Source organism: Physeter macrocephalus, chromosome 15 (genome assembly GCF_002837175.3).
Source record: "Physeter macrocephalus isolate SW-GA chromosome 15, ASM283717v5, whole genome shotgun sequence".
Classification (NCBI taxonomy): Eukaryota; Metazoa; Chordata; class Mammalia; order Artiodactyla; family Physeteridae; genus Physeter; species Physeter macrocephalus.
In genome coordinates, this window is record NC_041228.1 from 68,529,509 (window position 1) to 68,555,368 (window position 25,860).

Below are 25,860 nucleotides of genomic sequence, written 5' to 3' on the forward strand. Positions count from 1 at the left end.
GAGGTAGTATCTCATTGTAGTTTTGATTTGCATTTCTCTAATAATTAGTGATGTTGAGCATCTTTCCATGTGCCTGTTGACCATCTGTATGTCTTCTTTGGAGAAATGTCTATTTAGGTCTTCAGCCCATTTTTTGATTGGATTGTTTGTTTTTTTGTTGTTGAGTTGTATGATCTGTTTGTATATTTTGGAGATTAAGCCTTGTCAGTCACATCCTTTGCAAATATTTTCTCCCATTCTGTAGGCTGTCTGGTTCTTTGTTTTTCAAATTACTGACTTGTTAGAATTGTTTCCATGTTCTACTTGTATGTCCTATGTCAAATATATGTATTGCAATTATTTTCTTTTTCTTTGCTTGCCTATTCACTTTTTAAATATCCTTTTTGATGTGTATAACTTTTTAGTTTTTAGTCCAATTCATCAATTATTTTCTGTTTATTGCTTTCTGGGTTTTGTCTAAAAAATCTTTGCCTACCCTAAGGTCATGAAGATTTCCCATGCTTTCTTCTAGTAGCTTTATAATTTTAGTTTTTACATTTAGGTTTATGATCCATCTTTAATTAATTATTGTATACAGTTGTGAGGTATAAGCCAATATTAATTTTTTCCATATATATAGCCAGATGTTCCACCATCATTTGTTGAAAAAACGTTCCTTTGTCCATTTTCTTGCTTTGATGCTGTGGTCAAAAATCAAGTAAGCATACTAGTGTGGGTCTATTTCTGCATTCTCTTGTAGGGAGAGGCAATATGCTATCTGCCCTGAGTATTGCTGCACATTCTTGCCGGTATGCCAAGAGTGTAAGGCCCTAACTTCTCTTGGCCCGATACTTATCTGTCCATATCCTTGTTAGTTATAAATCTGGCCCAAGCAGCATTATCCTAATACTAAAACCAGACAAAAGATATTATAAGAAAACTACTGACCAATATCTCTTGTGAATATACAGGCAAAAATCCTCAACAAAATAGTAGCAAATCAAGTCCAACAATGTATAAAAAGAATTATACACCACAGCCAGGTAGGGTTTATGTTAGGTATGCAAAGCTGGTTCAACATTTGAAAATCAATTAATGTCCATAATATCAACAGGCTACAGAAGAAAAATCACATTATCATATCAATAGGTGTAGAAAAAGCATTTGATAAAATTCAGCACCAATTCATTATTAAAAAACTCTTAGTAGATTAAGAATAGAGGGGAATTCCTTCAACTTGCAAGAGAACTTCTACAAAAAACCTACAGCTAACATCATACTCAATGGTGAGAAACGTGAAGCTTTCCTATTAAGATCAGGAGCAAGACAAGATCAGGATGTTCCTTCTCACCACTGTTTTTCAATATCATATTGGAAGTCCTAGCTAATGCAATAAGACAAGAAAAGGAAATAAATCTGGCCTAATACAAACTCATGTGTTAACACAACTGAGAGCAAAGCCTAAAACAATGCATTTGCACATTAAAGTCCTCTGTTTTTATTTATAGAGGTAAAGTGAGAAATGTCATTTAATATAATTTTCTATTCCTAAAACGTGTACAATACAATCTTAATTGTTAAGTAACCCCTTGACACTGATGAGACTACAAGTTAAACAGGTGAAAATTAACTTGAAAAAATACTGTTTACCTGATTGAAGCTGTTCAAGTTTATCTTTTTTGTGTGAAGCCAAGTCTCCTATAAAGCAGATACCACCTTTAGCTAGCAAAGCACTGCCACCTTGAATGCTAACTGCTCCAGTTCCATACTTATTCCTGGATAGAGTAGGAAAAATTTCAGTAGAGACTGGATGACGTATACCACGGGACACAAGGTTTATACTAAAATTCAAAAGCCTAAGGGAAAAAATAAATTATTCATTACTATTATTTAATATTTGATTTTCAGAAGTCATAATGTATAATAGCTATACAATTAGATTTAATTTGATTCAATGTCTATTGAGCACTAGTGCTATGGATAAAAACATATATGTAGGACTTCCCTGGTGGTGCAGTGGTTAAGAATCCACCTGCCAATGCAGGAAACACAGGTTCGAGTCCTGGTCCGGGAGGATCCCACATGCCGCAAAGCAACTAAGCCCGTGTGCCACAACTACTGATCCTGTGCTCTAGAACCTGTGAGCCACAACTACTGAGCCCGCATGCCACAACTACTGAAGCCCACACGCCTAGAGCCTGTGCTCCTCAACAAGAGAAGCCACTGCAATGAGAAGCCGTGCACCAAAATGAAGAGTAGCCCTCGCTTGCCACAGCTAGAGAAAGCCCACACGCAGCAACGAAGACCCAATGCAGCAAAAAATAAGTTAACTAATTTTTTTTAAAAAAAGAATTTGTCTTTGCTATGTATTGTCTCAGGTTATTAACAATATATATATATATGAGATTTGGTCCTTAACCTGGAAAGCTCACAGCCTAGAGAGATGTAAACAAAAAACTAAAACACGATGTGATAATTACTAAAATAATGTCATGAGGACATCCATAAAAGATCATTATTTCCTCCTGGATGGAAGTCAGAGGAAGCTATAGAGAAATGACATTTGAATGGGGACTTCCTTTTTTTATGAATTGCTTTCTTTCGTTTATTCAAAATTTTTGCATTTAGGCTTGCCAATAGTTCATCAGGACTACCCCTGCTACCTATGTATCAAGATAACTCTTGATACAATCTTTTGCTTTCTAATCTCTTTGCCAATTGCCTCAACCTCTTCATTTCTCAAATTTAAATTATAAGAAAGGAATATGATTATCTTAGCTTTTAAATCCTTGCCACAGAAATCATAGCTTGCTGGTGCAATCTACTATGATGAGCAGAGATACGGTACAAAGAGGGTGAAGCAGTATCTCTCAAATGTGGATAGGTAGATGCTATAAAATGTCTAGTGTATGCGTCATTCCAAAGAATTTAGATGCTAATTGGAAGATATATAAAATGGGTAAGATTTAGAAAGAAAATTTGCAAGCCTATAGAGCAGTGGTTCTCAACACTAGCTCACATTAAAATCACCTGGGGAACCAACAGACACATGAAAAGATGGTCAAATCACTACTCATCGGGGGAAGGCAAATCAAAACCATGATGAGATATCACATCACACCTGTCAGAATGGCTGTTATCAAAAAGACAAAAAAACAACCCAAGCGTTGGCAAGAATGTGGAGAAAAGGGACTCCTTATGCACTGTTGGTGGGAATGTAAATTATTGCAGCCACTGTGGAAAACAGTAAGGAGGTTCCTCAAAAAACTAAAAATAGAGTTACCATATGATCCAGCAATCCCACTTCTGGGTATTAATCCAAAGAAAACAAAAACACTAATTAGAAAAGATATATGCTCCCCTATGTTCATTGCAGCATTATTTACAATAGCCAAGATACGGAAACAAGCTAAGTGTCTATGAATAGATGAATTGATAAAGAAGATGTGGTATATATATAATGGAATATTATTCAGCAACAAAAAGTATGAAATCTTGACATCTGTGACAACATGGATGGGCCTAGAGGGTATTATGCTAAGTAAAGTAAGTCAGATAGAAAAAGATAATTATTATATGATTTCACTTATATGTGGAATCTAAAAAAAAAAATGAACAAACAAAACAAGACAGAATAGATATAGAAAACAAACTTGTTGCCAGAGGGGAGGGGGATTGGGAAAGTGAAATAAGTAAAAGAGGTACCAACTTCTAGTTATAAAATAAATGTCACGAGGATGTAAGGTACAGCATAGAGAATATGGTCAATAATATTGTAATAACTTTGTATGGTGACAGATGGTAACTAGACTTATTGTGGTGACCATTTGAAATGTATATAAATATTGAATCACTATGATGTACACGAACATGATATTGCATGTCAATTATACTTTAACAAAAAAAAATTGCCTGGGGTTTTTAAAAAATTCTAGTGCCAAGCCCCACCCCAAACGATGTAAATTAGAATCTCTAGGGGTGGGCTTCCCTGGTGGCGCAGTGGTTGAGAGTTCGCCTGCTGATGCAGGGGACACGGGTTCGTGCCCCGGTCCGGGAAGATCCCACATGCCGTGGAGCGGCTAGGCCCGTGAGCCATGGCCGCTGAGGCGGTGGCGCGGCGGGGCCGGTGAGCCATGCGCGCTGAGCCTGGGCGTCGGGAGGTGTGCTCCGCAACGGGAGAGGCCACAACAGTGAGAGGCCTGCGTACCGAAAAAAAAAAAAAAAAAAAAAAGAATCTCTAGGGGTGAGCCACAGTCATAAATTTTTTAAAAAATATTATCCCAGATGATTCTAACACACAGTCAGGCTGAGAACCTAGTTATATAGAACAATGGGCCTCAAACTTGGCTAATCATTGGAATCAGCTGAGGAATTTTTTGAACTACTGATACAAGGTCACAGAGTAAAAGATCCAAATACAAAAATCAATTGTATCTCTATATACTCACAGCAAATATTTGAAAAATAAAATTAATAAAACACTACCATTTTTAATAGCATCAAAAATACCAAATACTTAGACATCAACTTAAATTATGTGTATGACCTTTACAAAACTTTGCTGAAAGAAATTAAGATTTAAATAAATGGAGATATATACCATATTCACAGATTGGAAGACTCAATACTGTTAAGATGTAAATTCTTCCCAAATTGATTTATAAGTTAAATGTAGTTCCATCAAAATCCTTAAAGGCTCTTTTGGGGTGATGGGGATGGAGGTTGGTATTAACATATAGATTCTAAACTTTATAAGAAAATGTAAACGACCTAAAATAGTGCAAACAAATCTTAAAAATGAAGAATAAAGTTGCACTACCTGATTCAAAACTTAATATAGAGCTAAAATAATCAAGAATGTGAGGCATAATTATAGACATAAAGGTCAAAATAACAGAAAAGAACGTTTAAATAGATATATATCCAGTTCAATTTTACACCTAAAATTGTTTATAACCACTGTTTATAACCACTGTTTATAACCAGTTCAACTAATTTTCAACATTGGTAGCAAAGCAATTCAATGGGGAAAAGAAAGTCTTTTAAACAAATGGTATGGAAAAATTAGATAAATGCAAAGGAAAAATATTAATCTTGGCTCCTACCTTGTATCATATACAAAAATTGACTTGTAATAGAAAACAGACCTAATGTAAAAACAAATACTTCTAGAAGAAAACATAAAAGAATATCTTCATGACCTTGGGGTAGACAAAGATTTCTTAAACAGAACCCAGAAAACACTAAACATAAAAGAAAATAATAACCTAAACTAAAAGGTCTGCTCATCAAAGGTATCTTTAAGAAAAAAAAAACTCAAGCTTTAGACAGGGAGAAAAATTTCATGATACATATGTGACAATGGATGTGCATCTGGAAGAGCCCCATTTAAAAGTAAGCAAAGGACTTGACACTTCAGAAAAGGAGATACATGAGTAGCTAATAAGCACATGAAAAAGAGCTTGAACCAGTAGTCGTCAGGGAAATGAAACTTAGAACCGTAATGAGACACCATTTCACATGCACTAAGATGGCTAAATTGAGAAAGACTGACCACACTGGATGTTGGTGAGGATAGAAACAACTGGAACCTTAACTCATTGTTAGGAATATAAAATTGTACAACCACTTTAAAAAACTGCTTGGCAGTTTCTTATAAAGTTATATAAACCTACCTTATGACACAATAATTCCACTCCTAGGTATTTATCCAAGATAACGAAAACCTAAGTCTACAAAAAGACTTGTACAAGAGATGTTTATAGCAGCCTTACTTATATAGTCAAAACATGCAAAACCCAGGGCTTCCCTGGTGGCGCAGTGGTTAAGAATCCTCCTGCCAATGCACGGGACATGGGTTCGAGCCCTGGTCCAGGAAGATCCCACATGCCTTGGAGCAACTAAGCCCGTGCGCCACAACTACTGAGCCTGCAAGCCACAACTACTGAGCCCACGGGCACAACTACTGGAGCCCATGCTCTGCAACAAGAGAGGCCACCGCAATGAGAAGCCTGCACACCGCAACTAAGAGTAGCCCCCGCTCGCTGCAACTAGAGAGAGCCCACGCGCAGCAATGAAGACCCAAAACGCAGCCAAAAAAACCCCACAAATCCATTCATTGATTTATTCATGAAATAGCAATTGATCATCTTCTGTGTGCCATGCCCTGTCCTAGGACTTTGCTTTAATAATTAAAAAAAACAAAACAAAACATGCAAAACCCAAATGTCCATCACTAGGAGAACAGATAAACAAATTCTGGTATATTCATATAATGGAACATTACTCATCAATAAAAACGATGAACTTCTGATACACACAACAGGGCCAATCTCAAAAACATGTTAAGCGAAAGAGGCTAGACCCAAAAGAGTGTGCACTGTATGATCTTAGTTATACGAAGTTCAAGAACAGGAAGATTAACCTATGGTGACAGAAATCACCCGTGGAGATAGGAACTAATTGGAAGAGAGAATGAAGGACCTTTCCAAGGTAAAGGAAAACGGAAATGTTCCATATCTTATTGAGGTGATGGCTATAGGAATGTATGCATATGTCAAGACTCATCGAATTGTATACCTAAGATCTGATTACTTCACTTTATTTATGTAAATTTTACCTAAAAAACAAAACAAAACACCAAATCTCTCATACAGCCCCAAATACCACAGGAAAAGGTTAATGACAATCAGAAAGAGAGACAAAGGCTTTAATTTACAAGAGGTATCACAAATCAGTAAGAAATAAACAACTTAATTTAAAAAATGGACAATGGTCAAGGAGTTCATAGAAAAATAATAAAAAGTGTTTAACAAATTCTAAATGATGCTAAAACTTCTAGTTAAAGAAATGCAAATTAAAATAAAATACCACTTTCCATCCATCAAATAGCAAAATTTTAAAGTTTGATAATACCCAGTGTTGGTGAGGCTGTTAGAAAACAAATATTCTCATACTCATTAGTGTAAGATTAAATTGGTGCAATCTGTAGCAGTTAGCACTATATTTACATTGTGATTTAATTTTAATTTTAGCAAAACATCATCTGTCCAATTAAGTTAGAGCTAATTTGAATTTTATTATTTTAATTTAAAATTCATTCCATAAATTTGTTTTTGCTTTATACTTGCATACATGATTTTAATATATGAAGCTTATTCCTAGCTTTTTGAACATTTAAGTAACTTTTTAAAAAGGGTGCTTGCTAGTGGGGAGCCCCAATATGCTGAGTAGAGGCTTACTCCAAGGTTAGAGTGACACCCCCAAAACAGTAATTTTGGCACTTTTAACAGCCTTATTTGGGCGCAGTGAATCAATATTATTGAATGGAATCTTGAAGAAAAAGAAGAAAACAGCTTATTAGCTCTAGCGGGGAGATTATTTTGAAGTGAAAACAAAGTACAAAAGCAGAACACTGCTCTAGGGAATGGGGGAAAAGGAAGCCTGCAAGGAGCCATTTATTTAAAAAGGTCTGAGTGGGGAAACAAGTTGAAACTTCGAGTGGTTAGATTCTCAAAATGTTGAAAGCAAATATCCCATTTCTCAATTCATGTTTTAAAAAGTTTTGAACTTCATTGATAAGTTTATTTAAATATTTATACTGCTCAGATAAATTCCAAATATTTGTCTTGTAATAATGCTCACGGAAAAGATGTATGCAAATCTGTGACCAATTCATAATGTCATATATTTTACCTGTCTACGAGTAGAATATCACTTGTTATAATTAAAAGATCCAGGCAATCTTCCAGTTCCTTGTTACGGTCACTTGTCTGTACTAGACTCATCAACAAACAGAGCTTGAGCAAATTGTAAGTCCCAGGAGGAACAATTTGTGATGCAAATATATTGGCAAGCATTGCTGTAAACTTCCAGTACGAGCTGGAAGTCAAAGAGAGGAGACACCTGAAATTGTCGCTAATTCCTGAAGGAACTGAAAGTAAATATTACATATATGTTAATAAGAGTTTTTTAAAACAAGAAAATGATATAGACATCTAATTCCATTTATCTAAAATATTATCAAATTGCAGTTCTTTTAATAATGCCACATTCAAATTATTACAATGATATTAAATTATGATTGGAGGTCACTCTGGTCTCTCATTTCTATCCCAAGGAATGCAGTAAGAAGAAGCAGTCAACCTGTGTGCCCACATAGACTGGCTGTGGGTTGCAAGCAAATCTCTCATTTTTTTCCTTTTAAGACCTATGTGAGCAAAGCCAGATCATGGGGCTCTTGTACTGCACTGTTTGCTTCTACATATCTATGTTTGAAATATTATCACCTTTAGTGAGGTCTAAAAAGCAGAATGGGAAATATTTGATTATTGCTGTTAAAAGGAGAGATTTATACTCTACTACTTCAACATATACTGTAACATTCTAGACTTTTTCCACTACCTTATTCTGTCCAACTCCTGAAAGAGATGAGTGATTTAATCCAGTTGGTCAGTTTGGGAGAAACAGCTGCACACATGTAACCCAGTCCCCTTCTCCTTCCTCTTGGGCTGTCATCACAGGGCAATGATTTCTTCTACTCATTGATGCCCATGGACTAAGGGAGGCGTACATTAGTGTAGCTCTTGCCACATTTGGGTGGTTAAATCTGCCTAATTCTGGAGTTCAGCAGGAGAAAGCACACTTCACCTACATATATGTCATGTTCTGCCACCAAATCAGTAAACCTTAAAGCACTTCACAGCAGAAAATATCTTAAATATCTTTAAAATGCCTATTGTTCATTAGTAGTTTCTTTCTTCAATATTTTTATTCTTTTAAGAAGTTTTTCTCAGGAATTCCCTGATGGTCCAGTGGTTAGGACTCTGTGCTTCCAATGCAGGGGGCATGGGCCCGATCCCTGGTCAGGGAACTAAGATCCCCACAAACCATACATCGCAGCCAATAAATAAATATATAAATAAATAAATAAAGCTTTCTCTTCAAAATAAGCAGAGGTATCTAGAATCCATTGCATTTAAATTCAACTTGGGCCTCTGTTATTGCAGATGGTTATCTAGGGAATAGAAAAAAAAAATCTAACTTCATTATTTAAGATTTAACTAGCCTGTCCTATATTTAGATATTTGTGTGCCAAGTTAAGAGTAGGTCTGCTCTCCACTTTTGTTTACTTAATTCTTATTTAGGTTGCAAGGAAATTATCAGTAATAAGGGTGATATTTTGGCCCCCAACTGCCTTTCTCTTTTGTCTTATTTCTCAATTGGTTCAAAACTCAGCTGAGGAAAAGGATGCCATTTTATTGGGCTCTTTTTCTCAGACCACAGCAGTTACTTAGCTAGAAAACAAAGGGTTGGATAGAAAAACCTTTAAACTAATCTCTAACTCTTGGCATCTTAAAACATTTTTCTTGTTGGTAATTATTTTTTAAAAAACTCTAAATAAGGTTTAGCCAAAAGAAAGGTGTCCTTCCTGTGGGCAAGGTTTCACATTATCTTGCTTTATTTCCTTTGTAGCATTTATTATCTGAAATGGTCTTATTAATCAGTTTACAGATTTACTGTCTGTCATATGACTTAAGAGTAGGAACCCTGACTGTCCTCAGCACAACTGTAACCCTAGTGCTTTGAAGAGTGCCCAGCACATAGGCAACCAATACTTATTTCCTGAACAAATGGATTTAAATTTAAATATTTGTTAATATATGATACTAACATTTTTCTTACCTTTTGGACTGAAAAAAGTGATACTATTTGCCTCTATACAGAGAGCAGTTTGTGATGTTTTTACACACGTTGGAATTCCAATAATCTTATACTCATTTCCTATATTCATTTCATTCACTAATTCATCTAAAATTGTTAAACATAAAAGAAAATAACTATTTACTAAACAAAACTTTTACATGATCATACGGTTCAAAGATCTAAAACCAGTAACAATTTAGTAGTTCAATTAGTTGCTAAGTATTTACTTTTGTTTAGTATAATACGCATATTGAGTGGCATTAATATCAATACTGTCAAAGTGACTATACTACCCAAGGCAATCTACATATTCAATGCAATCCCTATAAAATTACCAGTGGCATTTTTCACAGAACTAGAACAAAAAAATCTTAAAATTTGTATGGAGAAACAGAAGACCCCCAAATAGCCAAAGCAATCTTGAGAAAGAAAAACAGAGCTGGGGGAATCAGGCTCCCTGATTTCAGACTATACTACAAAGCTCTAGTCATCAAAACAGTATGGTACTGGCACAAAAATAGAAATATAGATCAATGGAACAGGATAGAAAGCCCAGAAATAAACCCATGCACCTATGGTCAATTAATCTATGACAAAGGAGATAAGACTATACAATGGAGGAAAGACAGTCTCTTCAGTAAATGATGCTGGGAAAACTGGACAGCTACATATACATAAATGAAATTAGAACATTCTTTAACACCATACACAAAAATAAACTCAGAACAGATTAAAGACCTAAATGTGAGACTGGACACTATAAAACTCTTAGAGGAGAACAGAGGCAGAACACAGGCAGAACACTCTCTGGCATAAATCACAGCAATATCTTTTTCGATCCATCTCCCAGAGTAATGGAAATAAAAACAAAAATAAACAAATGGGACTTAATTAAACTCAAAAGCTTTTGCACAGCAAAGGAAACCATAAACAAAATGAAAAGACAACCCACAGAATGGGAGAAAATATTTGCAAATGATGTGACCGACAAGGGATTAGTCTCCAAAATTTACAAACAGCTCATGCAGCTTAATATCATCAAAACAAACAACCCAATCAAAAAATGTGCAGAAGACCTAAACAGACATTTCTTCAAAGAAGACATACAGATGGCCAAGAAGCACATGAAAAGATGTTCAACACTGCTAATTATTAGAGAAATGCAAATCAAAACTATAATGAGATACCACCTCACACCAGTCTGAGTGCCTATCATCAAAAAAATCCACAAACAACAAATGCTGGAGAGGGTGTGGAGAAGGGAACCCTCCTACACTGCTGGTGGGAATGTAAATTGATACAACCACTATGGAGAACAGTATGGAGGTTCCCTAAAAAACTAATAATAGGACTACCATATGATCCTGCAATCCCACTCCTGGGCATATATCTAGAGAGAAACATGGTCCAAAAGGATGCATGCACTCCAATGTTCATTGCAGCACTGTTTACAATAGCCAAGACATGGAAGCAACCTAAATGTCCATCAACAGAGGAGTGGATGAAGAACATGTGGTACATATATACAATGGAATATTACTCAGCCATTAAAAAGAGTGAAATAATGCCATTTGCAGCAACATGGATGGACCTAGAGATTGTCATACTGAATGAAGTAAGTCTGACAGAGAAAGAGAACTATCGTATGATATTGCTTATATGTGGAATCTAAAAAGAAATTATACTAATGAATTTATTTACAAAACAGAAACAGACTCACAGACTTAGAGAACGAACTTATGGCTACCAGGGAGGAAGTGGGGGGAGAAGGGATAGTTAGGGAGTGTGGGATTGACATGTACAGACTGCTATATTTAAAATGGATAACCAGCAAGGACCTACTGTATAACACAGGGAACTCTGCTTAATATTATGTAACAACCTAAACGGGAAAAGAATTTGAAAAAGAATAGATACATTTGTATGTGTAGCAGAATCACTTTGCTGTACACCTGCAACTATCACAACATTGTTAATCAACTACATTCCAATATAAAATAAAAAATTAAAAAAAATAAAACCAGCAACAATTTAGTAGTTCAGTTAGTTGCTAAGTAGTTACTTTTGTTTAGTATACTATGCATATTGAGTGGCATTAATAATGTAAATTGAGAAAATTTTATTGCTGATAAATTTTGATATTTATAGGTGATGATGAATTAACTTCAAGAAGCATGTGACAGGGCTTCCCTGGTGGCGCAGTGGTTGCGCGTCCGCCTGCCGATGCAGGGGAACCGGGTTCGCGCCCCGGTCTGGGAGGATCCCACATGCCGCGGAGCGGCTGGGCCCGTGAGCCATGGCCGCTGAGCCTGTGCGTCCGGAGCCTGTGCTCCGCAACGGGAGAGGCCACAGCAGAGGGAGGCCCGCGTACCACAAAAAAAAAAAAAAAAAAAAAAAAAAAAAAGAAGCATGTGACATAGCAACTAGATAGTCTCCTATACTAGTCAAAAGGCAAAACAAGATTATTGTGTTTAAAAGAAACATCTTTCCATTAAATGACAAGAGATGTTAATAAAAATGACCTTGTAAGTAATAATTTTATTTGGGAAGAAAATAATTTTAAAAAGTATTATTCACAGTCTATAATATAGGCAAGTCACTTTTATACACATTATCTAATTGTAAAGTTTAAGACAGATATTGTTATCCCCACTTTATATATGAAGAAACTGAGAGGTTAAGTGATTTGCACCAGGCTAAGTAGTTAAGTAGCAGAACTGAAATTCCCATCTGGGTCTGCTCATGTCTAAAGTCTACCCAGCACAGGGAACTCTACTTAATGCACTGTGGTGACCTAAATGGGAAGGAAATCCAAAAAAGAGGGGATACATGTATATGTATAGCTGATTCATTTTGCTATACAGTAGAAACTAACACAACATTGTAAAGCAACTATGCGCCAATAAAAATTAATTTTAAAAAAAAGAAAAACAAATACCGTCAATGAAAATGTATCCATTTGTAATACAAATAAACTCTTTTGAATCAAAATAAATAAAGTCAGGGCTTCCCTGGTGGCGCAGTGGTTGCGCGTCCGCCTGCCGATGCAGGGGAACCGGGTTCGCGCCCCGGTCTGGGAAGATCCCACATGCCGCAGAGCGGCTGAGCCCGTGAGCCATGGCCGCTGGGCCTGCGCGTCCGGAGCCTGTGCTCCGCAACGGGAGAGGCCACAGCAGAGGGAGGCCCGCATACCACAAAAAAAATAAAATTAAAAAATAAATAAATAAATAAATAAATAAAGTCTACCCGAAAGACACTGTACTAGGTTCCTCTCTCACCTCTACAGACTGAGCAAAGCTTTTGCACAAGTTCAAAATTTATTCTAAAAAACATACACTAAAAATCTTGATCCTCCATTATACAGTTAGAACTTGGATGGTAGTAAAACTGTGAAAGAAAGGCTTACAAGGAGGAGCAAGGATTAACTTCCCTCTGTGATTAAACACTGATCTCCATTTTTTCCCTCCTCTCTGTTTCTCTCTCTCTTTTAGATCCAGAGAGCCTATTGATATACCCTGTAGACCTAGATGGGAAGAATCAGCCCCAAGATTTGAGAAAATAAAAACCCCAAACCAAATAAACAAACATTCCCCCTGCCCCACCCCCCCAAAAAACCCTGAAGGATACAGTATGAATTACAAGGAGAAAATTAAAGCAAATCATTTTTCAACTGTTCCTTGGAATCTTACAGTTTGGTGGATGTGTCCTGAAGTCAAGAAAGGGTCAAGAGGAAGGCTAGGAGGCTGGGAAGTCTGCGTATCTCTCCTGAAAACCCCCAAAGGCCTGCTTTTATTAATTTAACTTTTAAAAATGTACTTGGGTTCTATTAAGAGTTTATTTGAAGAAAGGGTTTTCTACTAAAATATAAGTTGGATAGTCACTTATATTTCTATATTGTAATGTATGGTTTGTATATAATAGAATTAAGTAGTTAAAATCATCGACTTTGACGCTAGAATGCCTGAGTTTGAATCATGGCTGTGCCATGTACTAGCTGTGTAACCTTGTAAAAGTTACTTAACTTCTCTGTGTGTCCATTTCCACATTGTAAAATGGAGATAACAATAGAACCTACTTGAAAGAGTTGCTGTGACTAAATGAGTTAATATATGTAAAAATGCCTGGCACATAGTAATTGATATTAAAAATTACCTATTATCATCTGGGCTTACATGCCTGCCTTGTCCTTGCCAGGCCATGGTGAAAAGACTTCTTGTTTGAGTCTCTGCTTTCTAACCCTTGAGTTTCCTACGCATGGTTGACATTCAAGATCTCTCTTTATGAAAAGTTTAATTCTTCCAATTTTAGCCCAAGAAAAGAGACTGAACCCCATCCTCATTTTCACAGTTCTGGCTTCTCAACAACGACTCACTCTTCCCTGAGTGATTGATACTGATAATGATTTCCTCCTTTATGACAGAATCTGTCTACTCACAGGTCTTTACACATGCAGTTCTCAACAGTAAATCATATGTCGATGCTCATTCATTTATTTAACAAATATTTATTGAGGTTTTACTATGTGCAGTAAAAAACCCTAGTCCCTACCCTCCTGAAGCTTATATTTTAAAACACTAACTCCAATATTTATATAAGACATACACATACAATAATGGAAGATTATTACTGTAAATAATTGTGACCCTGAGACTTAGCATAGTGCTTGAGACATAGCAGGTGCTAATATCTTAAGCGAATGTTGTATGACTGAATGAATAATTGCTACATTAGCTAAATATGACTCTTGAAAATACTCAAGAAAGAGAAGACCTATTATTTTCAAGCTTTTGAAGTACCATTTATAATATATAAGCATAAACAAGTCAATTATATAGTTTATATATTTTAGTGCAAACAGAACTTACTTACCTCTGAGGAAGATTGTGAGAGATTGAAACCTAAATGGCTGGTTATTAGAATATCCTTGAAAAGCATGAAGTGCCTTTGTGGTAATTATTTCAACTATCTGTTTATCTTAAGGCAAAGAGTAAAAAAGAATCAGTTATTAGAATATATACTCAATTTAATTTCCGCATTAAAATATCAGACATTATTTTAAAAATTGTAATTGTAAAACGTAAATGCATTTTTACCACCAAGTACTCTAAATTTTCTGTCTTCTTGAAGTGAAGATGAACATAGATTACACAAAAAGTCATTTCTTACTGTTGCAGACTCTGTAGCACCGGGTACATGCACTCTTATATACTGAAATCCTGAAAGAAAACAGAGTTAAGCTAAATTTGCCTTCAGATTTAGCTTTCCATTTTCAATCCTTTAAAATGAATCTAATTCAACATACAATTAAATCAGTTTTGCATGTGGGTTCATAGCAGTTCAATTAACATTTATTGCATGGCTATTTCTTGCCAGGCACTGGTGATATGGATACTTAAGTGCACAATTTCAATAGTGGCAATAAGAAACAGATAATTTCAATATGCAGTATTCATATACAAAGTGTTCAGAGAGAAGAGAGGAGAGGCATCCAACCCAATAAGAGGCAGGGATGAATGGAAAGGATGTCCTGGAAGTTAAGCCAAAGGGTTGAGAGAGGACATTACATGTAGAGGGAACAGCATGAACAGTCACGAAACAGCGTGTGAGAAAAACAAGTACTTCAGCAACACAAGAGCATCTGTTAAATTATAGGGGAGAGGTGTGGAAGAAAGAACAAGTTTCAAGATTATGCAAAGCAGACTTGTAAACATTAGGAGACACCTAATTTTACTCCATTCTTTCTATGCTGTGAATGTTTTTTAACTAATTGTAAACATGATTTAAGATTAAACAATAAATTGTTTTGATTTTACATTTTAATATTTACCTTTTGAAAGAGGGCATGCTTCATCTGAACAAAGAAATCTTGCACCTTGTGTATACTTAGTTACAGTTGTCATTGCAATCACAATTCCTTGCATCATATAAAATCTTTGAGATGTATAATCAAGCGGAAACTCACAAAGATCAAGACTATAACTTGGCAGAGGAGGTAAATGTGTTAACTTCAGCAGTATATTAATCTAATAAGAACACAAAAATAGTATTAATAAAAATTGCAGATCCAATTGGACTTGCATTACAATATAGTAAGTATATTTGTAGGTTAAATCAAACAGATAATTTGTTAGTAGTATTAGGAAACAATCTTTTGAGCATTAAGAGAAAAGTGATTTAAATATAAAATTAAAGATGCAAAATCCTGGGGCTTCCCTGGTGGCGCAGTGGTTGAGAGTCCGCCTGCTAATGCAGGTGACGCAGGTTCGTGCCCCGGTCCGGGAGGATCCGACATGCCGCGGAGCGGCTGGGCCCGTGAGCCATGGCCGCTGAGCCTGCGCGTCCGGAGCCTGTGCTCCGCAACGGGAGAGGCCACAACAGTGAGAGGCCCGCGTACCGCAAAAAAAAAAAAAAAAAAAAAAGATGCAAAATCCTTATAATCTGACATTTTAATTGAAAATATCATTATCAACTCATTTTTCTTTAAAAATACACATTTTCTCACTATATTCACTGAAAAGACTTATTTATAAAACAATGACAACTCAATAGCAACAAACACTTCTAGTGCCCAGATCTCTAAATATAATTTCTCACGAAAAGGAACCAGAGCTCCTTAGGGGAAATGGCTGATTCCATGGGGCAGAACATACACCAGATGGACCTCCTTGTGCATCTCCTTGTGACAGAAACCAGGGGGGCTTAAAAACTAATGAAATGTGTCAAAAGGCATAAGAACAAACTTTAAGGAGCTCCCAATGACCAAAGTTAGATAATATAGGCATCAAAAAGAATGACAAAGATTCATTGAAACCTATCAGATATATTTAAAAATTCATGTAATTCCTCATAATTTAAAAAAGGAAAAACAAACAAAAAATATTGGTCATCATTGGAGGCTGCTATATTTCAACTCATCACTCTAAAAATTTATAAATGGAAAGAATCAAACATTTCTTCTGCTTTTCCTGTACAAATTTTATTGCAGGGTAACCAAATAGTTGATGAGAGGAAAAACCTCTCTTACAGAATAGTTTCAGCTAATAAATATAGAAAGTTTGCTAAAATTAGGAAAATCACAATTTTGAAACTCCTAATGAAATAATGGAATCTAGGCAATGACTATCAAGAGCTGCAAAAACCATTAGGTGACAGTTGATGGGAGACTGTATATTGGAGGGATCAGACTGACATCATCTGCACCCACTGATCAACTGTGGCATTGCTAAAAGTGGGATAACAAATAGGACAGTTCTCCTAATGTAGGGCAGTATGAAACACATGACACTATGATATATTCTCATCAAAATGAGTTGAATTTGAATCTAAGCAAGTCTTTAGAGCCAACTTTTTTTTCCCAGAAATTTGGTGTCTAGGGGTATAAGTTAAATACTACAAGAACATAATCAGACAAGTCCAGATGAGACATTTTACAGGACAATTAACTAGTTCCTTCAAAAATTCAATGGCAAAAAAGGGAGGGAGAGGAAATGGCTCTAGATTAAAAGAGACTTAGGGAGATGTAAGAGCCAGTTATAATGTGTGTAACTTGCTTTAGTCCTGACTTGAACACATCAACTGTGAGACAGTCTTGAGACCCCGATTGGGTAAATTTCAATATGGGCTGGATATTAGATGATACCAAGGAATTATTATTTTTTTTGTAAATGGTAATAATGGCATTGTGGTTATACAACAAAAAAGTCCGCAATTTTTAGAGGTTGATACATACCGAAGTACATAGGGGTGAAATACAGAATGTATTTTACAGATTTGCTTTAAAACATTTCAGAAAAAAAGTGACGATGCCAGTATGGCAAAATATTGCAAACTATTAAATCTGCGTGATAGATATATGGGGGTTCACTGTATTATTCTCTTTATTTGGGGGTATGTTTGAAATGTTTTATTATAAAAATGTTTAATGTTATAAGTGATAAAACAGGAAGTAAAGATGCGTATGTAAGATAATCAAACTCTGAAAATATGTTTAAACAAAAAATATATATGAATATAAAAATATTTATTTACAAGGTATCTTGAAAGTATTGTACCTTAGTTTTCTTTGTTAAATTTAACTAAAACTTACTTGAGCTTCAGTCTGTAATTGTCCAATTAATGAGAGAGTCTTAACAGCAATAAAACAGACCTGTGATTTCAAACAAAAAACCAAAAAAGTTAGCAAAAATTCCATGTGGCATAAAATTATTTCTTTCTTTAACTTACTGATTGAAAAACTTGAGCAGCTTTTAAGGGCTGGTGTAAAATATGATTTCCAAGTTCAGCATCCAACTCAATAATATCAGAGGGATTTATTAAAATACTGAATCGATAGACAGCATAACTTTGTTTTGAATCTGTAAAAATACACAAATATAAAAATGAGGACAGTTATACGTAGGACTTTAAAGTTTCTAAAATAAAGTCAACTTTGCTGAACATACCACTGTAGGATTTGCAATTGTCTATGAACTTTTGAAGGCCTCCACTTCTGTCAAGATAGATAAGGGCTGCCTCTTTCATTTTTAGATTTGACATTTTCTCCTAGTTAATGACTCTTCTCTTTTACTGAATGATTAAACCACATTTGCTGGTGAAGACTACAGAGAGTGAAATTCATAGAAAAGACAAGAACACCTAGAAATAAAATAAAAGTTACATTTAAGGATCTATAATAAAACTGTTTAAACTATTAAATGTAAAATTGAGAGTGAAATAAAATGAGGTAAAATTTCCAACTTAAAACATTCCTGGGAGTTCCCTGGTGTCCTAGTGGTTACGATTCCGGGCTTTCACTGCCATGGCCTGGGTTCAATCCCTGGTCCGGGAACTGAGATCTGGTAAGCCGTGTGGTGCAGAAAAAAAAAAATCCTACTCAAAGGGAAACAAAACTAGTTTCACTTGCCAAATGATATTTTTATCAACACTAGGTTATGAGACTCTCCATAAGATTTCAAATTTAAGAACAGGAGCCTCAAATGTCTCTTTACAGAGTAGGTATACCAAAAAATGCTTATTGAAACTAATATTGGATAATGAGGTCCCCTTGCAGGCATTGTTTAAAAAAATGAAAGTGGTAAAAGCTGTTTCACAAATTCAATATAAGTAACAAAGTATAGCTAGCCTAAGAAGTCTGAAAACCTGGATTTAGATCCAGCATTTGCTAATTGCTATGAGTAAATCACCCAACCTCTCTTGGTTCATCTGTAGGAAATTAAGGGGTTGTATTAGATGATAAGGCCTCTTCTGGCTTTAAATTTTCTATCAGTGACCAACATAAAACATTAAACCATAGTAATGAGAGTGGAATACATAAAATTCATTTAAAGACAGCAAACACCAATTGGAAACAATATATGCCTAACATTGTAATCGGGTCTAGGGATAAAATGATTAAGATTGAATCCTGCCTTCAATGGCTGCCAATTTAGAGAAGTCAGAAATAATGACTATCACATTTATGCGTTATCAAGTATTTATTGGGCATTTACTATTTATTGGATATCAGACTGTCCTATAGGCACTGGGGATACAAAGATCAGTAAAATATGGTCCCTACTGTTCAGAGAGTACAGTGAGGGAAAATAGATATGTAAAAAATTATAATTCTGTACAACTTACCTGCTATTAAAGAAATATTAATGTACTAGAGCGCAAAGAAGGAACAACATACACGAAATAGCTCACAAAATTTGGGGTCATCCTCGTGTAGGGGTCATAATATTTTCTATTGTTTTAGGACATTTTGATTTAATACAGTGGGTACATAGACATGAAGTGATAAATTCTACTTTAAAGGTGACATTTGATAGGTAAAATGTCACTAATTGAAGGAGAGGTGAAGAGAGGAAGAGGAAGTTTTCCAAGGATAGCGGTAATCCCCCTTTCCCCTAATTTTCAGACCTACACTGTTGAATCCATACCCCTGCTCCTTGGAGTTCAGGTCACTTTCCAAAGAAAAGTAATCGAGACTGTCCTTCTCCCTATTATATGGCGGGGGGTGGAGGGACGCACGGTGGGAGGGAGTGGGGAGAGAAACTTCGGAGTTTATTTCTCTGTGGCCCTAAGTTCAACGATCTTAAAGTGTGTGCTGTGTTCAGAACATTACATCTGTGCTTCATGAGAACATAAGGTTTCCGGGGCCGAATGAAGGGAGGCTGCTAAAAAGGAAATGGCTGGGTGGAGCTCAACCAGATTGAAAAATTTTGAAGTCCACGATAATTATACAGACAAAGGGAAACCATCAAAGTTTTTAACAGGTGAGTAATATGGTCAGATTTTTATTTTGTAAATCAGTACTTGCCGCCAGTGCGGGAAGTGGGTTGGCACACAGGAAGAATTGTCAATAATCAGTTTCTAAGTATTGAAAATAGTCCTGGGAGATGGATGGCCCAATCCAGGGCATTAGGGGTGAAATGGAGTGGAGGGGATGGATTCCAGACATTTTTTTAAAAGATTTCACCCTGGGCATGGTATCCGGTCTGTGAGGGTGGGTGGATGATGCCGCTTTAATGGAAATATGGAAGCCAGGAAAAGAGGAGGGAAATAATAAGGTAAAGCTCCTTTGAAATATGCTGACTCTGACGGGCTCCTGGGACATCCAGATAGAAGCACTAGGACGACATAAACCAGGGCCTGGCGTTCAGAAACTTAAAAAAGGCTAGAGAGAACGCTGCTCTGGGCACCACCTGGGTAAAGCGGGCGTCGTCCTGGGAGGGGATGCATTTCCAAGGTATGGGAAAGTGGAGGAAAAGACATGGACGCCTTTGGAAAAGCACCCAATAAGCGAACCGGGATAAAATTCTACAGGTTTTCCCACAGCCTAAAGAACCCAAGTGTTGGTTCCCTTGAAACAGAAGCGGGGCGTGTCTTCTCTGAGGGCCGCGGAAGCACGAAACCACCTCACAACCAAAGTGGATGGAAAGCGAATCCGGCCTCACACCCTGGCCTCCAGGGCCTGTCCCACCCTCAGAAGCAACCTCCAGCACTGCGGACCCCAGCCCAGCAGTGTGTGACCCGCCCCCCCCGGCTCTTGCACCCACCGAGCTTCGCCCGTCGCGCGCCACCTCAAGCCCGAGCCCGGGAACCAGCAGGCCCACGCGCGCATGCGCGCACCTCCCGGCCGTTGGCGGCGCGGAGCCTGCCGGGACCGCCCCTTCCGGTCACCAAGGCAACTACCCTGACATGCCCTCCACCCTCTTTAATAGAGTCGCTCGTGCTTCCTCCCTGAGGGGCAAAGGACAGAGCGAAAGATAGAGACCCTCGGTTTTCGTTGTTATCGCAGGCCAAGGGTGTCCCTGTTTGTTTAAAAAACTTACTAAAAACTCTCCTGGTGGGAATGCAAAACGGTGGAGACAATTTGGAATACTTGCCCTGATGAAGAACCAGAGTTCTTTATATGACCCAACAATTGCATGTCACATATTACATATTATACATAGATAATATGAGAGGGAATATAAAACATATGTTGACACAAGAACTTATATGTGAATTTTTATAGTATTGATGTTTATAGTATTATAATAGCCAAAAAGTGGAAACAACTGATAAATGGGTAAATAAAATGTGGTATATCCATACAACGTAATGTTATTTGGCCATAAAAAGGAATGAGGTCCTAATAATGTGCTACAACATGGATGACCCTTGGAAATACTATGCAAAGCAAAAGATTTAGCTAGATAGGAAAGGCCAAATATTGTATGATTCCGCTTATGTGCAATGTCCCAAATAGACAAATCTGAGAGAGAGAAAATAATAAATTAGTGGTTGCCTGGGGCTTAAGGGGTGAAGAGTGACTGCTATTGGGTATGGGTTTTTTTGTTTTAAATTGTGGTAATATACATAAAACTTACCACTTTAGGTTAAGAATCCACCTGCCAATGCAGGGGACACGAGTTCGACCCCTGGTCTGGGAAGATCCCACATGCCGTGGAGCAGATAAGCCCGAGGGCCAAAACTACTGAGTCTGCTCTCTAGAGCCTGCAAGCCACAACTACTGAGCCTGCGTGCCTAGAGCCCGTGCTCCGCAACAAGAGAAGCCACGCCCACGCACCGCAACGAAGAGTAACGCCCACGCACCGCAACGAAGAGTAGCCCCGACTTGACCCAACTAGAGAAAGCCTGCACACAGCAATGAAGACCCAACGCAGCCAAAAATAAATAAATAGATAGATAAATACAAGAAAAATTAATTTTAAAAAAACTTACCATTTAACCATTTTTAAGTGTACAGTTCAGCGATGTTAAGTACATTCACATTGTGAAACCTCACCACGATCCACCTCCAGAACTTTTTCATCTTCCCAAATGGAAACTCGGTCCCGTTAAACAGTAACTCCCCATTTCCCGGCTCCCCACTCTCCCACCTGCCCCTGACAACCAGCATGCTATGTTCTGTCTCTATGAATTTGACTACTCTAGGTACCTCATGGAAGTGGCATCATATAGTACTTGTCCTTTGTGACTGGCTTATTTCACTTGACAAAATGTTTTCAAGGTTCATCCATGTCATAGCACGTCAGAACTTCCTCTTAAAGGCTGAATCATATTCCATTTTATGTATATACCACATTTTGTTAATCCACCCACACAGGGTTTCTTTTCAAGGTGATGAAAACGTTCAAAATTGATTGTGGAGATAGTTGCACAACTCTGAAGAAACCAAAAGCCAGTGGATTTGACACTTCAAATGGGTTAATTCTAAGGTATGTGAATTAAATATCAATAAAGCTGTTAGCAAAAAACCAAAACTTGTGCTGAGTCTTCCCCCGTATTACTTGGTACAGTTATGCATGGGGGAGGGGCAACAGGAGGTGGAAGGTTGGACCACATGCCATGGAAAAGTAATTGAAGCCACCCCTTTAGTATTTAACAGGGTTGACAAAACACCACAGAATTTGTTTCTCTGGGGGGAATATAATCTATATGAGTGACGAGGTGAGGAAAATATTTTGCTGAACTAGAAATCAATTTGCGACAGCAAAGGGCTGTTAAAACTGTCTTGTACTACAATTCTGTGGTCATGAACACTATTGCTATTTTAGATGAGAAGAACTAGGCTATGGTCTGCTGATGGATCTTGTGTTTTATGGTAGAATCAATTCTTCAAAAAGGTATTCATATATAGTTTAAAGTTTTGCAGGGGAACCCGTGTCCCCTGCATTGGCAGGCAGGTTCTTAACCACTGCTCCACAAGGGAAGTCCCGCCAATCTGTTTTTAATAAGGAAAGCAGCCGCTCCAGTCCTCCTTGGAAACCCTGAGGAGTCTTCTCTTTTCTCCCCTACCAGTCAAATAAGAAGCATTGAAATTCTGATTCTAGATATCACTGTCATTTTCAGAGTTTGCAATGTGCAGTAGTGGACTGAATACTTAAAATTTTAAGTGCTTCTCTTATGTCTAACATATTTTAAAGTATTATTAAAAACATAAAAACCTATTAGAAGATTCTACTGGACTTGGTTGATTTAAAACTCCATTATTACTTTGGCATGGAAATGAATTGTTATGCTTAACTGATTAACCAAAACTTATTGATACACTGCTGTAAATACTCAGCATTTTATTATTACAGAATATCACTGAACATCACAAATTTTCAGTGGCAGGTTGAGAATTAGAAGCCCCCCAATAGGTTGAAATTTTAAAGTAGATATCCCATGTGTAAAACTAGTAACTTATGCAAGAAGCAACATTTATTTTTAGGTACACTCATATAGGGCATTTGTTAGGCAGATTCATAAAGATGAATACTTCATAAGCGATAGGTTCATTTTAATTTTTTAACTTGGGGGTGGTGGTGTGGAAGAGGACTGTTTTATGCAAATCAAAGTCCTTTCCCTTTCCATTCTCATCCCCTCTCCCATTTTTTCAGCAGCTACACAGGACCTGCTCTCATGCTTTTTTCTTTTAATTTTTTTAGAGCAGTATTTAGGTTCACAGCAAAACTGAGTAAAAGTTACAGAGAGTTCCCTCTGCCTTCCCTTCTTTTTCTAGTTTCCTAAGGTAGAAACTTAGATTCTTGATTTTAGATCTCTCTTCCTAATATATGCATTCAATGCTATAAATCTCCCTCTAAGCACTACTTTTTTTTTTAGCACTACTTTCTTTGTATCCACAAATTTTGACATTTTGATTTTATTTTCATTTAGTTCAAAGCATTTTAAAATTTCTCTTGATATTTCTTCTTTGATCCATGTATTATTTTTAAGTATGTTGTTTAATCTTCATGTATATAACTGGGACTTTCCAGTTATTTTTTGTTGTTGATTTCTAGTTTAATTCCATTGTGGTTTTAGAGCAGACATTATATGATTTCTATACTTTTTAATTTGGTAAACTACGTTTTTTATGGCCCAGAATTTGATCTTGGTGAGTGTTCTGTGTGAACTTGATTAGAATGTGTTATCTGCTATTTTTGGATGAAGCAGTCCACAGAAGTCACTTCTATCCAGTTGATTGATGGTGTTGTTGAGTTCAACTATGTCCTCGCTGATTTTCTGCCTGCTGGATCTGTCCATTTCTGAGAGATGGGTGTTGAAGCATGCCTAATGTAGCTTTATATACCCTGTTGTTAGGTGCATACATATTAAGGATTGTTATGTCTTGGAGAATTGACTCCTTTATCATCATGTTTGTTTTATCTATCTATCTGTGCCAGGTCTTAGTTGCAACATGTGGGATCTTCGTCGTGGCATGCGGGATCTTTGCTGTGGCATGCGGAATCTAGTTCCCTGGCCAGGGATCGAACCTGGGCCCCCTGCATTGGGAGTGCGGAGTCTTAACCACTGGACCACCAGGGAAGTCCCTAATGTCCTTCTTCATTCCTGATAACCTTCCTTTCTCTGAAGTCTACTCTGTCTGAAATCAATATAGTTACTCCTGCTTTCTTTTGATTAGTATAAGCATGCTATATATTTTCTCCATCCATTTACTTTTAATCCGTATGTGTCTTTATATTTAAAGTGGATTTCTTATAGACATGTCGTTGGGGCTTGTTTTTTGATCCACTCTGAAAAATCTCTGCCTTTTAATTGGTGCATTTAGACCACTTATGTTCAGAGTGATTATTGATATAGTTGGATTAATATCTACCATATTTGTTACTGCTTTCCATTTGTTGCCTTTTTACTCATTCCTATTTTTGTCTTCTCTTCTTTTTCTGCCTTTTGTGATTTTAATTCATTCCATTTTCTCTCCTTTCTTAGCTGTCAGTTAACTTTTCTCCTTTTTTAAATTGATTGTCCTAGACTGTAAATATACATTTACAACTAATCAAGGCCCACTTTCAAACGACACTGCTTCATAGTATAGTGAAGTACCTTAGTGTGAAAACCTTATAATAACAATAATCTTACATCCTCCTCCTCATTCCTTGTATCATGGTCATTTGTTTTACTTATGTAAAAGCATAAGCAAGCATATTTATATGATATATACGTAAGCATACATAATCAAATACATTGTTGTTATTATTTCAGTTATCTCTTAGATCAATTAAGAATAAGAAAAAATAAGTTTTTATATTACCTTCACATTTCTTCTTGGGTTCCTTCTTTCTTTCTTTATGTAGATCTGAGTTTCTGAATTATATTATTTTCCTTCTCTCTGAAGAACTTCTTTTAAACTCTCTTGGAAGGCAGGTCTACTGGCAACAAATTACCTCAATTTTTGTTTGAGGAAGTCTTTATTTCTCCTTCACCAAGTTGGTGGGGTTTTTTTTCTCTCTCAACACTGTGAATATTTCAGTCCACTCTCTTCTTGCTTGCATGGTTTCTGAGAAGTCAGATGTAATTCACATCTTTGTTTCCTCTGGCCTCTTTCAGGATTTTTTGTCTCTGATTTTCTGTAGTTTGAGAATATATGCCTAGCTATAGTTTTGTTTTGTCGTCTTTGCATTTATCCTGCTTGGTGTTCTCTGAGCTTCCTGGATCTGTGGTTTGGTGTCTGACATTAATTTGGAGAAATTCTGTCATTATCGCTTCAAATATTTCTTCTGTTCTTTTTTCTCTCTCCTTCTGGTATTCTCATTACATGTATATTACATCTTTTGTAGTTGTCCCACAAACTGAGTGTCTTTCTCAGTTTTCTACGCCCCCCGCCCCCCGCCCCGTATTAGGTGGGTTAGGATGGCTGGAATGAACTGGAGTTGGGTATTTCCTTTCCCCCACCTCAGT

General features: G+C 36.8%; 1 protein-coding gene and 1 non-coding gene across 2 annotated transcripts in view; both read right to left on the bottom strand.

The window, feature by feature from the left end:
* MCMDC2 (minichromosome maintenance domain containing 2) overlaps positions 1 to 20,773 on the bottom strand; it is a 40,531-nt gene extending 19,758 nt beyond the window's left edge. The window contains exons 1-10 of the mRNA XM_007130860.3: positions 20,724 to 20,773; positions 18,126 to 18,318; positions 17,908 to 18,038; positions 17,771 to 17,830; positions 15,512 to 15,707; positions 14,778 to 14,900; positions 14,554 to 14,658; positions 9,664 to 9,789; positions 7,675 to 7,912; positions 1,630 to 1,835 (exon numbers count right to left, since the gene is read on the bottom strand). Coding sequence (XP_007130922.1) covers positions 1,630 to 1,835; positions 7,675 to 7,912; positions 9,664 to 9,789; positions 14,554 to 14,658; positions 14,778 to 14,900; positions 15,512 to 15,707; positions 17,771 to 17,830; positions 17,908 to 18,038; positions 18,126 to 18,219 — 1,279 coding nt within the window. The 5' untranslated portion in view covers positions 18,220 to 18,318; positions 20,724 to 20,773. The remainder of the gene's footprint in view (positions 1 to 1,629; positions 1,836 to 7,674; positions 7,913 to 9,663; positions 9,790 to 14,553; positions 14,659 to 14,777; positions 14,901 to 15,511; positions 15,708 to 17,770; positions 17,831 to 17,907; positions 18,039 to 18,125; positions 18,319 to 20,723) is intronic.
* Positions 20,774 to 24,413: 3,640 nt separating this feature from the next.
* Positions 24,414 to 24,486, bottom strand: TRNAG-CCC (transfer RNA glycine (anticodon CCC)). The gene has a single exon. It is a non-coding gene; the product is annotated as a tRNA-Gly (tRNA).
* Between the last annotated feature and the right edge of the window lie 1,374 nt (positions 24,487 to 25,860).